Raw genomic sequence first — 13489 nt, 5'->3', positions numbered from 1 at the left:
TTTCCTCATCCATGTAGTTAAAGGACCTTTATTGTTCTTAGTAAATTGTAGGTTTCTCTAATTATTTTGTGTATATGCTTGTCTGGTGACATGTCTGCTAATAATTACTCCTAGGTCCTTTTCCAAATTAACTTTTTTTTACATCCTTTGCACCAATCTTATATTGCCCTGATATTCTATTCTTACTTTTTCCAAACTCCATTATACTGCATATCTTGATGTTGAAGTTCACTTTTTACTTTTGGCTCCATTTCCAGACTTTGTCCAGATCTCTCTGAAGTGATTCACAGTCTTTCTCTGTACTTATTTTCTTTAGTTTTGCATCATCTGCAAAGAAGTTCATATAACATTCAACACCTACATTTGTCATTTATATATATATATATATATATATATATATATATATATATATATATATATATATATATATATATGGCAAACGTTATTGGAGCTAGTACATAACCTTGTGGGACTCCACTTATCATTTCTTCCCAGGTCGAATTTTTGTCTAATTTTTCTCCTATTTACCTAGTTGTAATATACGGGAGGGGAGCTATGCTCGTGGTGACCCGTCTTTATATCTCTCCGCATCAAGTTTTGTCTTAAAATCTTGTATAGTGTTTGCACATATTGTTTTGTTGTCTTAATTTGTTCCATGTATTAATCACTCTGTGTGGGAAACTGTTCCTTTTCAATTTTTTTCTATAGCTATCTTTTTTCAGTTTTTTTCCGTGTCTCGTTTTACCGTTGCCCCACACTAACAGGTCGTTCCTGTCTAAAACTTCCATTCCTTTCATAATTCTGTAGATAGTCAGCAAATCTCCTCTTTCTCTTCTTTGGAGTGATTGTGCCAACAACACTGTATGGGGCAGAAACATGGAACATAAGGGAGGAGTTTGAATGTTTTTTGAGATGAGGTGCCTGAGAAGTATGATAGGGGTTACTAGGCTGGATAGAGTAAGAAACAAGGGGCTGAGGAGGAGAACAGGGGTGGAAAGTTTGGAGACAGGTAGAAGGAATGAACAAGAGGTGGCGACCGAGGATGAGATGGGTGGATGGGGTAAAAGGGGCATTGGGAAAGACAGGAATGTCTGTTGAGGAATAATGGGAGAAGACAGAAGATAGGGGTGATTGGAGAATGGATGATGCTGTGATGCATGAAAGGGAGTGGATGGGGGATGAGGGAGTATGTCTGAAAAAATGATTTGACACAGCCCGAAGGGATTTCTCCCAATCTTGTCTTTTTCTGCAGGAGGGGACAAAGAAGGTGGTCACTGATTTAATGAAGCAGCCTTGCTGTGGATGTGCTTTGTCTCACAGCACTGCCTCTGATCCAGGGCAGTGGGCGAAATGCAGGGATCTAGGAGGAGCCAAAATAAGAGGGAGGGAGGATGGTGAATGAAAGTGGAGTATGTGGGGATGGAATGGGTGGGAGTGGATTTTATGCCCTTTTTTTTTTCTTTTTCTTTTTTTCTTTTCTTTTCTTTTCTTGTAAGGGGGGAAAAGACTGGTATATGTATGTATGTGTACCTGTAGATAGATTTATTCATTTTTGTTTTTTCTTTTCCAGGGCAAGAATCCTCCAGAGGGTGAAAGAAAATTGTTCTTGGCCATTGAATCTACATCAGAACTTGCTGTCTCCAAAGCAAAGGCAGAAATTGTCCGTCTTATTCGAGAAGAATTGGTCAAGCTTCGTACAAGTGCTGGGCCAGTCAAACAAACTGGACGGTACAAAGTCTTATAGGACCCATATATTTTGTAGATGTGTTATTATTCTAAGTTTTAGAAAATACAAACAAGTTTTTGTAATTCCCCATAATATTGTATCTGCAGAGCTGCTCTGAAGAATGCTGCCAGATGTGTTGGGTTTGGAAAGATTAGTAACAGTTGATAAGATTTAGAAAGTAGTTATAAATCAGGTTTTTGGGGTGATATGTGCTCAAAAGTTACCATTTCCTTTATTTGTGCAGTATACCTAAGCAGTTATCTGTGGTTTGCCTGTTGGTAATTAGCTATTCATAGTGAGTCTTGTGTAGAACTGAATGGTATTGGCTGGTCTTAACCTGAATAAAATTTGTATGGTATAGTATGTGGCAGAATGGAAGGACTTAATATAGTTTCATACCCATTATTCATGGAGCAGCCTTCACAGCAAAGCGATAATAGCCAAAACAAAATTATAAAATGTTTCTATGTTGCCTTTTTCTTTTTGGCTACCCCCTGTGTAGGGGGAAAAAGCCTTTGGTATATGTATGTTACTCTGTTGAAGGGGTTACTGAACTCATAAGAAGTAATTACATTAGAAACTACAAACACATCAAATAGACCCCTAAACAATACTGCAACACAAAACACAACACTATCCCACCACCCTTGATCAGCTGTACCAACAGGAAGACAATGTAGTTGAATTTGAAGCCAAGTGTGACCATTGGAGACACAGAAATGAGAACCCACATGCCCCTATCCTGTATATAACAATTAGGTAAGTATAGCACTTACAGAAATCTAGTTGGTCTGAAGCCTAATTGTTGCCCACTTGTTGTACACTTAATTGTGACCATTGGAGACACAGAAATGAAAACCCACATGCCCCTATCCTGTATATAACAATTAGGTAAGTATAGCACTTACAGAAATCTAGTTGGTCTGAAGCCTAATTGTTGCCCACTTGTTGTACACTTAAGCAGACTCTACTGTGACTACCACATAACATTTTGGTCATACCAATATGGATAAGGCAGTAACAGATGACATATGCCCATAATGTCAGGCTGCTTCACATACTATTTGACACCTCTTTACAGACTTCTTTACATACAGTTGCATATCTTTACAGACTGCTTCATATACAGTTGCACACATTTTTACAGACTGCAGATCACTAGCACCTCACATGAACACAGCATACCAGGTGTGGAGGATCTTTAGCAGGAGTCATGGGTTTATGGTTCCCCACAGATGCTGTTGGCAACCCAACAACAACAACGTTTGAAGTATTCATTCATAAGTGATGTTATGGAGATTTGTATTATATGTACCAAAGGCCTTATCCCCTGTATAAGGGGCTGCCAAGTCAAAGCACACAAAAAGAAAAATAATAATAATAATAAAAAAAAAAAAAAAATCAACTTCCCTTTCCATCACAGCACCCTGGGAAAGAAGGATCACCTTGTTTCCTACCTCACTGATTGGGTCAAAAGTAGTACAGCAAGGCACAACTCTTCTACAGTAAGGATTTGCAGCTGGTCCCCCCCCCCTCCCACACACATACACACCTTCATCATATAGTGACTCCCTTACTCATCCATTCATCTATGATGAGAATATCTCTTCGTCTTTTCACATATTCACCGTCTCCTTCCATTTATTATTTTTCACTCTCACTTCTTTGCTCAACAGACATACCACATGCATCCAAAGCTCCCTTCAGCCCATCTCTCTGTCTTGCTATGACGATCTATGTGCTGTCCCTCACAGAAGCACATGTATCCATACCCAGTTTGGATGAAACAATAGACAAAAGAATGTGCCTTATGTTTTTTTCTCTATACGAATCCCTAAGGTTATTATTGTTGTTGGCTAGCCCTCAGAGTCAATGAGTTGTGACCAGATTAGCTTCTGTCTGATGTCCTCCACCCTGGATATATCTTGGTTGTTGTTGATGTAGTACCTGAAACAAGGGTATGAAACAGTGTTACAATAATTACATGTTACAGGAATTGTAATTCTACTGTAATTTGTTGGGAATTACTTATATTAGAAAAAATTGAGTAATATTTTTTTTATAAAAATCATACATCAGCATAAGAAAAACATAGGGTATACAAAAGAGCAACACATTTAATTGGATACAATCAATCAGTCTGTTGTCCCTGGTCTCTTTTGCAGAAGACCTGCTAACTTCAGGAAACCAGAGATATTTATCAACATGGCTGTGTAAAAGGGTACCCAAAGCTAAATTAAGCTGTTCCATACTAAGGTTGTGTTGTTTTATTTTAATAGCAAGTCACATTAGAATAAAAAGGTGTATAGTAAAATATTTTCCCATGAAGCAGTGAGAATTATCCAAAACAAAATACCATCTCGAAAATGACAGTGCAACATGAACAGATTTCCTTCAAGAAAATTTCAAACCCATAACATCAAAAAGGGGAAAGTAACAAAAATCAAATGGAAAATAATGCTAAACACTGAAGCTATCTTGTCTTTCTCCAGCAAAGACATAAAAAGCCATAAAACAAACTGAAAAAATTGTATGCTGAAGACTCATACCACCAACATCTGGGTTCATTAAAAAAAAAAAAAAAAAAAAAAAAAAATCGGCTCTCTTCAACCATTTGTGGTCATACATAAACATTCCAGCAATCTTGGAAAGAGCATATAATCCCTATTCTTAAATCAAACCAACCAACAGAGAACTCAGCATCATACAGACCTATCTCTTTCCTTTCAACCATACCTACATTAATTAGAAAAAAATTATCTTAGATAGAATCAGAGTATATATACTTCCTTCATCAAATTGACATGGATTCAATGGTCATTTGATGAACAAAGAGCTCACAAACCTACTTCAACAAATATGATGGCTAAGATGAAAAAAAAAGTACTTTATGACATAACAATAATGGTAGAATAGACACGACTTTTGAGTCCTTAGATGCATACTGTCATAATATCATAGAAATTGAAATGTATGCCAATAACAAGAAATGTTTGACAGGCTTCCTAGCCAGCAGAGAATGCAGAGTATCTTAAACAACCATCTATTGGGAACCAAAAGCATAACAATACAGCTGTCCAAGGGTCGGTTCCATCATCAACTCTAACCTTTTCTTACACATGACCTTCCCACCTCAAACCTAGAGCACAGTTCAAAGCTCTTACATACACAGATGATTTTATAATAGCTTAATAGCTCAACATTGCAACTACAAGTTAGCAGTCAAAAACATTCACACTTTTTAATAAACTAGAATTATGGATGACACAAAATGGAACTCCTCAAGAACATTGTTTCCCAACTGCCCTGAATCAAAGAAGCACCTAGATATAAGATGAAATGGTCATCCCGTCCTATTGAACAAAAATCATGAAACACTTGGCCTCACTTTGTACTTCCACTGTATGGAGCAAGGACTTGGAAAATAGTGACTGGATGAAGGGATCATTACACCTGAAGAGCCATCCTCATCCTAAATTATTTTGAATGAATGAGGATGCAGTCTCCCTATAATTGTGGTAAGGTTAAAGCAGCTCAGACCCTGCTGTGGAAGAGCTATACCTGGCTGCATTGCTTTTGACCCAGTGTGATGGGATATTATTCTTCATCCCAGAGGTGCTGAGATGGTAGAGGTGGTTCATGGGTTTGTGTATGACGTAGGTGTGTGCTTTGAATCGGTCATTTCCACATAAGGGAAAAATAATATACACTGGTATGTCAAACCCTGTGGCAGGAAATGGGTTGATTTTATCAGAGGTAGTAAGAGTAATTGTGTGAGACCCAAATCACAGTGAAAGGTTTAATCATTATGGGGTCAGTATTTTACCTGTGAAAGAGGTTTTTCTCAACAGAATAAAGTTGTAGGAGCAGTCATAATGAATATACCCATTGTAAAAGGAAAGGCATGAAAAGTAAAATCTTTGTTAAGGCATGTGAGATAGGTTAGAGTAGGAATTACTTCTCTGGCTTATATATCTGACTGAGAAATTTACTAAATACCTTGAGCAAAGATATATTTTTGGTGACAGTAGACAGGGTTTGAGCAATTTCTGCAGTGCAATTCCTAGGAATAAAACACAAAATATTAGAATGATTGTTTTTATTTCCTCACAATGGCCTATGTACAGGTAATAGGGTGGCTGAGTTGAATCATGCTTTGACACTGCAAAAGGAAGGTACATAAAGGGGTCATCAACAAATGCAGGAGAAGGCCGAAGATGCAGTCATTAAAATAATTAAAGAAAAAGAAAATCTAGTAAGAGATACAGTAGACAAAAAAAAAAAAAAACGTATAGTAACATGGTCTAAAGCGGCCCATACACGATCAATTATATTGCGCAATTTCATTGTCAATACTCTGAATTGACCATTAAATTGACCGTGTTTGGACAATATATCGCCCATACACGGTCAATTTCATTGTCAATTCAGAGTATTGACAATGAAATTGTGCAATATAATTGATCGTGTATGGGCCGCTTAAAGGCAAAACATAACCCAAATTGGTTCCTGAGAGATAAAGAGGATAAAGAATTGGCATGCAAAGATCTAAAAGTAGCACAAAATAAAGAGCAGGAGATAGAGGAAGTGCACAGAATTGGTAAATATGCAGAAGGAAAAAGTTGATCACTAGAAATCAAATTAAGGTCGCAAATGGCAATGGAAGAAATCTTAGCAAGAAATGAACACTATAGAAATATATGGATAAAAAGAGACATGAATGATGAGGAAAGAAAAAATAGACATTAAGAAGCGAAGGTTAAAAAAAAAAAAAAATAATGGAGACCGAGATAATGCAGTTCTATTGGAGAGTGTTAGACACGAGACTGAAAAAATGGCATATATATATATATATATAAATAAATAAAGTAAAATAAATTAAGGTTCAGAGAACGAGATGAAGGGAATACAAAATTAAAATTAGCTTATACCAACATAGATGGATTAATCTAAGGATTACATGAACTAAACGATTACCTGTCAGAAGCAAAACCAGACATAATGGGAATTGTGGAAACAAAATTAAGGGGTCCACTAGTACCAAACAGCATTGGTCATGGATTATATAATCATTGGCTTAGAAATAGGGAGAAACTTGGTGGAGTGATGTTCCTGGTTAAGGAAAACTTAAATGTGACAAAAGTTACATATGAAGAGAACAGGGTAGAGATGATCACAATAAGAGTTGAAGATAGCGACATGAAAAGCAGAAAGATTGCAATGATTTATGTGGCCCCAAAAGCAAGGTCTTGGAGAGAGCGATTATTCCAAAATGTTAAATGATACGAGATCTTCATTAAATGATATGCTGAAGGATAGAAATAAAGCAGTACTCATGGGAGATTTTAATTGCAAAGAAATCTGTTGGTAAGAGATGACAGTAAAAGGTGAAGAGGATCAATGGGGAAATTTATTACTCAACATGACTATAGAACATACAATGACACAATGGTAAAAAGAGAACACTAGATTTACAAATAATGATAAACTGTCAAAACTAGATTTATTATTTATGTCAAAACCTAAAATAATAGACAAAATTGAATACAAGATACCAATTGTGAAGAGTGACCATATACTACTTGAGTTAGAACCAAAGGAGGAAATGTATATAAAGAGAATTGAGAAACAGGGAAAAGGAAGACTGATGTATAGTAAAACGGACTTTGAGAAACTTAAGAATATTTTTTCTTAAAGCAAGTTGGGAAAAATTCTACAAGGAAGAAACACAAGTGAAAGAAAAATAGATGACTCTGGAGGACAGGAATGGGAAGAGCAGGAAGTTTGTGGTAAATTATGTGCCTCCTAAAACGGCTTCGTGGGAAGAGAGAGAACACAAAAATATGTTAGAAGACACAAGGATAACACTAGATAAGATAATAGAAGATGGAGGAAGAATAGTTATAATGGGTGACTTTAAGTGTAAAGAAATCTGCTGGGAAGAGATGACAGTGAAGGGTGGAGACGACCTATGGGGAAATGTACTACTTGATATGATTATAGCACATACAATGACGCAATGGATACAAGAAATAAGGAAGAACCATCGAACCTGGACCTATTAATCACATGAGAACCCGAAATAGTGGGCAAGATTGAATATAAGATACCAATAAGTAAAAGTGACCAAATATTGGTTGAAATGGAACTAAATAAGAGAGAGAGAAAAAAACGAACAATATAGAAAGGGAAGATTGATGTATGGAAAAACAAATTTTGATAAAATAAGAGAATTCTTTCAAAAAGCAGACTGGGAAAGCATACACAGGGAGGAAACAACAGTAGAAGAGAAAGGGAATATTTTGACAAAATTTATAAAGGAGTGGAAAAGTATGTTTCAAGACAAAAACAAGAAAAAGGATATGTAAAGTTTTGTTACAACAAAAGATGTAGGGAGTTAAAAGATAAAGCTTAGATGACATGGAAAAAAAGACAAAAGACCTAAGAAATGGAAAATATATACTAGTTATAGAAATGAATATGTACAAGTGTGCATAGAAGAAAAGAAAAAATACGAAAAAGATGGCATAAAAAACGTGAAGATCAACCAAAACTATTTTATAGATTTGTAAACAACAAACTAAAAAACAAACAAGAATTAGAGAAACTACGACAAGGAGTTGAATACACAGAGGAAATAGAAATGGCAGAAAATATGAACAAGCATTTTAAATCGGTGTTTACGAGGGAGAACATACAACCTAGAGATGTCGAGTGGGAGGAGAAAGTCCCCCCCCCCCCATGAAAGAGATAAAAATAACAAGGACTGAAATAATGAATCACTTGAGTAATCTCGATGTCAGACAATCGCATGCACCAAATGAAATGGCAAACTGGATTTTGAGAGAATGCAGGAATGAACTAATAGACAAAATACACAGCATAATAAGCTGTTCATTGAAAGAAGGAAATGTTCCAGAAGATTGGAAAAGAGCAAATATAGTACCAATATATAAAGGGGGAAACAAGGAAGACCCCACTAACTATAGACTGGTCTCTCTTACAAGTACGATAGCTAAAATTTGTGAAAGCATTATCAAAATTAGATGGGTAAGGCATTTAGAAAAAAAAGTACTAAATCCAAGGCAATTTGGATTCAGACAAGGACGATCAGTCACAAACTTAATATGTTTCTATTCAAGGCTAATAGATATAATACAGGAAAGAGATGGATGGGCTGATTGTGCATTTCTAAACCTGAAAAAAGCTTTTGATAACGTACCACATAAGAACTTGCAAAGGAAATTAGAAACTGCAGGAGGAATTTCAGGGCAAACTGCTGAAGTGGATGGAAGACTTCTTGCATGAAAGAAAAATGAGAGTGGTGATAAGAGACAAACACTCTAATTGGGATGAAGTGATTAGTGGAATTCCACAAGGAACAGTTCTGGCCTCAATAATGTTTGCTATATATATTAATTATATGGATAAAGGAATTGAAAGTTATATGAGCTTCTTTGCGGACAATGCAAAATTGTTTAAAAAAGTGAACACTGACGAAGATTGTGAGTCGCTACAGACTGATCTCAATAAAGTATGGGAATGGAGTAGGAAGTGGGAGATGGAATTCAATATTAAGAAGTGTAGTATGATGGGATTTGGAAAAAAAAAAGAATGGTGGGATCATATAAACTGGGAGAGGAAGAAATTAAAAAAGTAGAAAACGAGAAGGACCTGGGAGACATTATGAATAATATGTCCCTGAGAAACATATAAACACAATTTTTGGAGAAACTTATAATTTGATAAGAACAATCATAGTGGCATTTACATACCTGGACGAAGAAATGGTGAAGAAAATACTAGTCACTTTGAAAAGACCAAGATTGGAGTATGCAGCGACGACGTGGTCACCAAGTACAAAAAAAAAAAAAAAAAAATGTATAACACAACTTGAAAGAATACAAAGAGCATTTACGAAATTGGCACCAACACTCTCAGAACTATCATATGAAGAGAGACAAGCAAAACTTGAGCTACAGGCATTAGAGCAAAGAAGAGAGAGAGGAGACTTGATAGCTGTTTATAGAATCATGAAAGGCATAGAAACTATTGATAGAGAGGTTCTAATAAAATGGGATAGTAGAAATACAAGAGGACATGGGAAGGAAATCAAGAAAGACAGTTATAGAAGAGTCCTGAAAAAGAACAGCTTTCCCCAGAGAGTAATAGACGTTTGGAACAAGTTAGATGAAAATGTGGTGTATGCAAAAACGATGCACGAATTTAAAAACAGTCTAGATAAAACTAGATATAAAGACGGGACACCACGAGGATAGCTCACCTTCCCGTAAAATACAACTAGGTAAACACACACACACACCTCGTGGCACAGTGGTTAGAGTTCTCGCCTGCCACTACGGCGGCCCGGGTTCGAATCACGCCTAGGGCTGAAATAATTTCAGTATCACTGCGCTGCGGGTTGTTAGGTGTGTGTGTGTGTAAGGTCACAGTATTACCCATAGATCGGTCATACGAGCTCTGAGCTCTCATCTGGGAGGTTAATAACTGTCAATCACGAGTCCAACACGTGATTCAAGACCATGGTGAATCACACACACGGACCGGATGGAATCGCAGACTGGATACTAAAGGAGTGTAAAGAAGAATTGGTAGGGAAAATATATAATATAATAAGATGCTCACTTAAGGAAAGAAAAATACCAGAAGACTAGAGAACCCAACATCGTACCAATATATATAGAAGGAAACAAGAAAGACCCAACAAACTGCAGACCGGTTTTCCTTACAAGTACTGTAGTCAAAATTTGTGAAAAAGTTATCAAAAACAGATCGACATAACATCTGGAGAAGAACAACATACTAAACCCGAGACAGTTTGGATTCAGACAGGGAAGATGATGTGCCACAAATCTGATCTGTTTTTACTCAAGATTATTAGATATACAGTAATACAGGAAAGGGACGGATGGGCTGATTGTGCTTTACTAGATCTACAAAAAGCTTTTGATAAAGTGCCACATAGAAAACTATTAAGAAAATTGAAAGCCATAGGAAGGGTACAAAGTAAACTACTGGAATGGATGGAGGATTTCTTTCATGGAAGAAAAATGATAGCAGTGCTCAGAGATAAGGGTTCTACTTGGGAAGAGATGGTTAGAGGAGTTTCAGGGATTGATACTGGCTCCAATAATGTTTGTTGTTTATGTGAATGACGTGGACAAGGGTGTGGACAGTTACATGAGCTTCTTTGCTGATGACGCAAAGTTGTTGAGAAAAGTGAACACTGAAATAGACTGTGAGTCGCTGCAGGGTTTGGGAATGAAGTCAGAAATAGGAAGTGGACTTCAACATTAAGAAATGTAGTATAATGGAATTTGGAAAAGTAAAAACAGGATATCAGGACAATATAAAATTGGCGATAATGGATAAACATAATTGTCGGATAAACCTACAACTAGCTGAGATCAATAAAAGTGGCATATACTTACTTGGGCGAAGAAATGGTAAAGAAAATACTAGTCACACTGATAAAGCCAAAACTGGAGTTCGCAGAGACTCTATGGTCATCCAGTACCAAAAAGAATATAAGGAAAGTTGAAAGAATCCAAAGAGCAACTACGAAGATGGCCCCCCACACTTTCAGAACTGTCATACGAAGAGAGATTGTCAAAATTAGAGTTATCGACCCTGGAACAAAGAGAAAGAGGAGACTTGTTGACCATCTACAGCATCATGAGAGGTAATGAAGTCTTTGATAGAGAAGATTTACTAAATTGGGATAAGAGAAACACAAGGAGACATGAAAGGAAGCTCAAAAAGGACAGTTATAGAAGAGACCTGAAAGAGAACAGCTTTCCCCACAGAGTGGTGAATGTATGGAACAAACTAGACGAAATGATAGTGTGTATATACAAAAACCATACACGAATTTAAGAACAATTTAGACACTGTGAGATACAGAGGTAGGACACCACGAGTGTAGCTCCTCTTCCTGTAAGATACAACTAGGTAAATACAACTAGGTATACACACACGCACACAGAGTTGTCAATCAGAAGGAGAGGAAATGATTTATAAGAAAACACGAAGGTATTATTGCAAAGTAAGCACTACAAGGAAAATTGGAGTAGCATATGCTAATGCTGATGGTTTACTATCAGCTAGGTTGGAGTTAAATGACTATTTAAGGATAAATGAGCTTGATATATTGTGTCTAGTAGAGACTAAACTCTCCCAAAAAATTGATATACAGTTGGAGAACAACAGATACACCTCCTGGAGAAGAGACAGAGAAGATAAAAAGGGTGGAGGAGTAATGGTAGTGAAAAGTGACATAAAGGTGTAAGAAGCAAATCTGAGTGAAGGCAGGGCTGAAACAATTCACCTAAAGATCAGTACTAAAGGATACAATAAAAGAGACTTCATGGTGGCTTATGTCCCCCCTAAGACAAGAGTTTCGGATGAAACTGAATATCAAGAAATATTAAAGGATACAACTCTTTCCCTTTACAAGGTAAGTAACCTTATGGGAGATTTTAATTGTGGTGACGTCAACTAGGAGGAATGGGAAGCCAGCGACAAATCAAATTCCTGGAGAAATACACTGTTGAGTATAGCAAAGGAAAACACATTGATCCAGTGGGAAAAAAGAAGTGACCCGGTAAGAGGAGATGACACTCCCACAATATTAGATTTGTTACTAACCAAAGAGCCAGTCATCATCAGCTCCTTGAACTACCTTTGTCCAGTAGAAAAACCTGACTATGTTACAATTTAATTTCAGCAGGAGGAGAAGTAAACAGAGTCAAGGAATGAATCACACAGGCAAGGGAGACTCACTTATAGGAAAGCAGATTACTTAGGGTTGAAAAAATTCTTTGAAGAAACAAACTGGGAGGAATTCATGAATACCACAGGAATAAGGAGGAAATAGGAAATCTTTCTTGACATTTACAACCTAGGAGTGAACAAACATGTGCCAAAGACTAGAGAGAGGGAGAAACAAACATAGGATTGATTTAACAAAAAGTGTGATATTGCAAAAAAAAAGGCAAGGGATATGTCTTGGGGAAAATAGAGAGAGAAAAAAAATAAAATAAAAGAAGCTTACAAACAAGCTAGGAATGACTATACCAGAATTTGCAGGGAGGATACAGACATTAGAGCAGAGAAGAGAGAGAGAGGAGACTTGACAACTTTTTATAGAATCATGAAAGGCATAGAAATTATTGATAGAGAGGATCTAATAAAATGGGATAGTAGAGATACAAGAGGACACGTAAAGAAAATCAAGAAAGACAGTTATAGAAGAAACCTGAAGAACAGCTTTCCCCACAGGGTAATAGACGTTTGGAACAAGTTAGATGAAAATGTGGTGTGTGCAAAAACGATACACCATTTTAAAAACAGTCTAGATAAAACAAGATATGAAGACGGGACACCACGAGGATAGCTCCCCTTCCCGTAAAATACAACTAGGTAAATATATATCTTAGATATAGAAAGGGAAATGAGCAAAAATATAAAATGGTGGGAGAATGAAATCATGGACTTAAGGAAAGAAATTGTTGAACTAATGGATTGCTTAGCGCAAGCTAACAGTGAAATTTCCGACCTAAGGAAAACTAACTCTGAACTAAGAACCAAACTTAAGGAAATGAAAAATTATACAAGAGAGGTGAAGCGTGAAAATGAAAAGAAGAAAATGATACTACCAATTGTGAAAACCCCCCAAAATTAGGTAAATAGCAAAATACAAGAAATTACTGAAAGAATTGAAGAAAACTTAGATAAGGAAAG

The 13489-nt window shown here is 36.5% G+C and overlaps 1 protein-coding gene across 1 annotated transcript in view; it reads left to right on the top strand.

The window, feature by feature from the left end:
* Prp5 (pre-mRNA processing factor 5) overlaps positions 1-4322 on the top strand; it is a 103475-nt gene extending 99153 nt beyond the window's left edge. The window contains exon 17 of the mRNA XM_076198055.1: positions 1571-4322. Within this exon, the coding sequence (XP_076054170.1) occupies positions 1571-1744 (174 nt within the window). The 3' untranslated portion in view covers positions 1745-4322. The remainder of the gene's footprint in view (positions 1-1570) is intronic.
* Positions 4323-13489: the final 9167 nt, after the last annotated feature.

This window comes from Oratosquilla oratoria, chromosome 14 (assembly GCF_046742065.1).
Source record: "Oratosquilla oratoria isolate Oo_2021 chromosome 14, ASM4674206v1, whole genome shotgun sequence".
NCBI classification, from domain to species: Eukaryota; Metazoa; Arthropoda; class Malacostraca; order Stomatopoda; family Squillidae; genus Oratosquilla; species Oratosquilla oratoria.
This window is presented reverse-complemented; position numbering and strand designations above follow the sequence as displayed.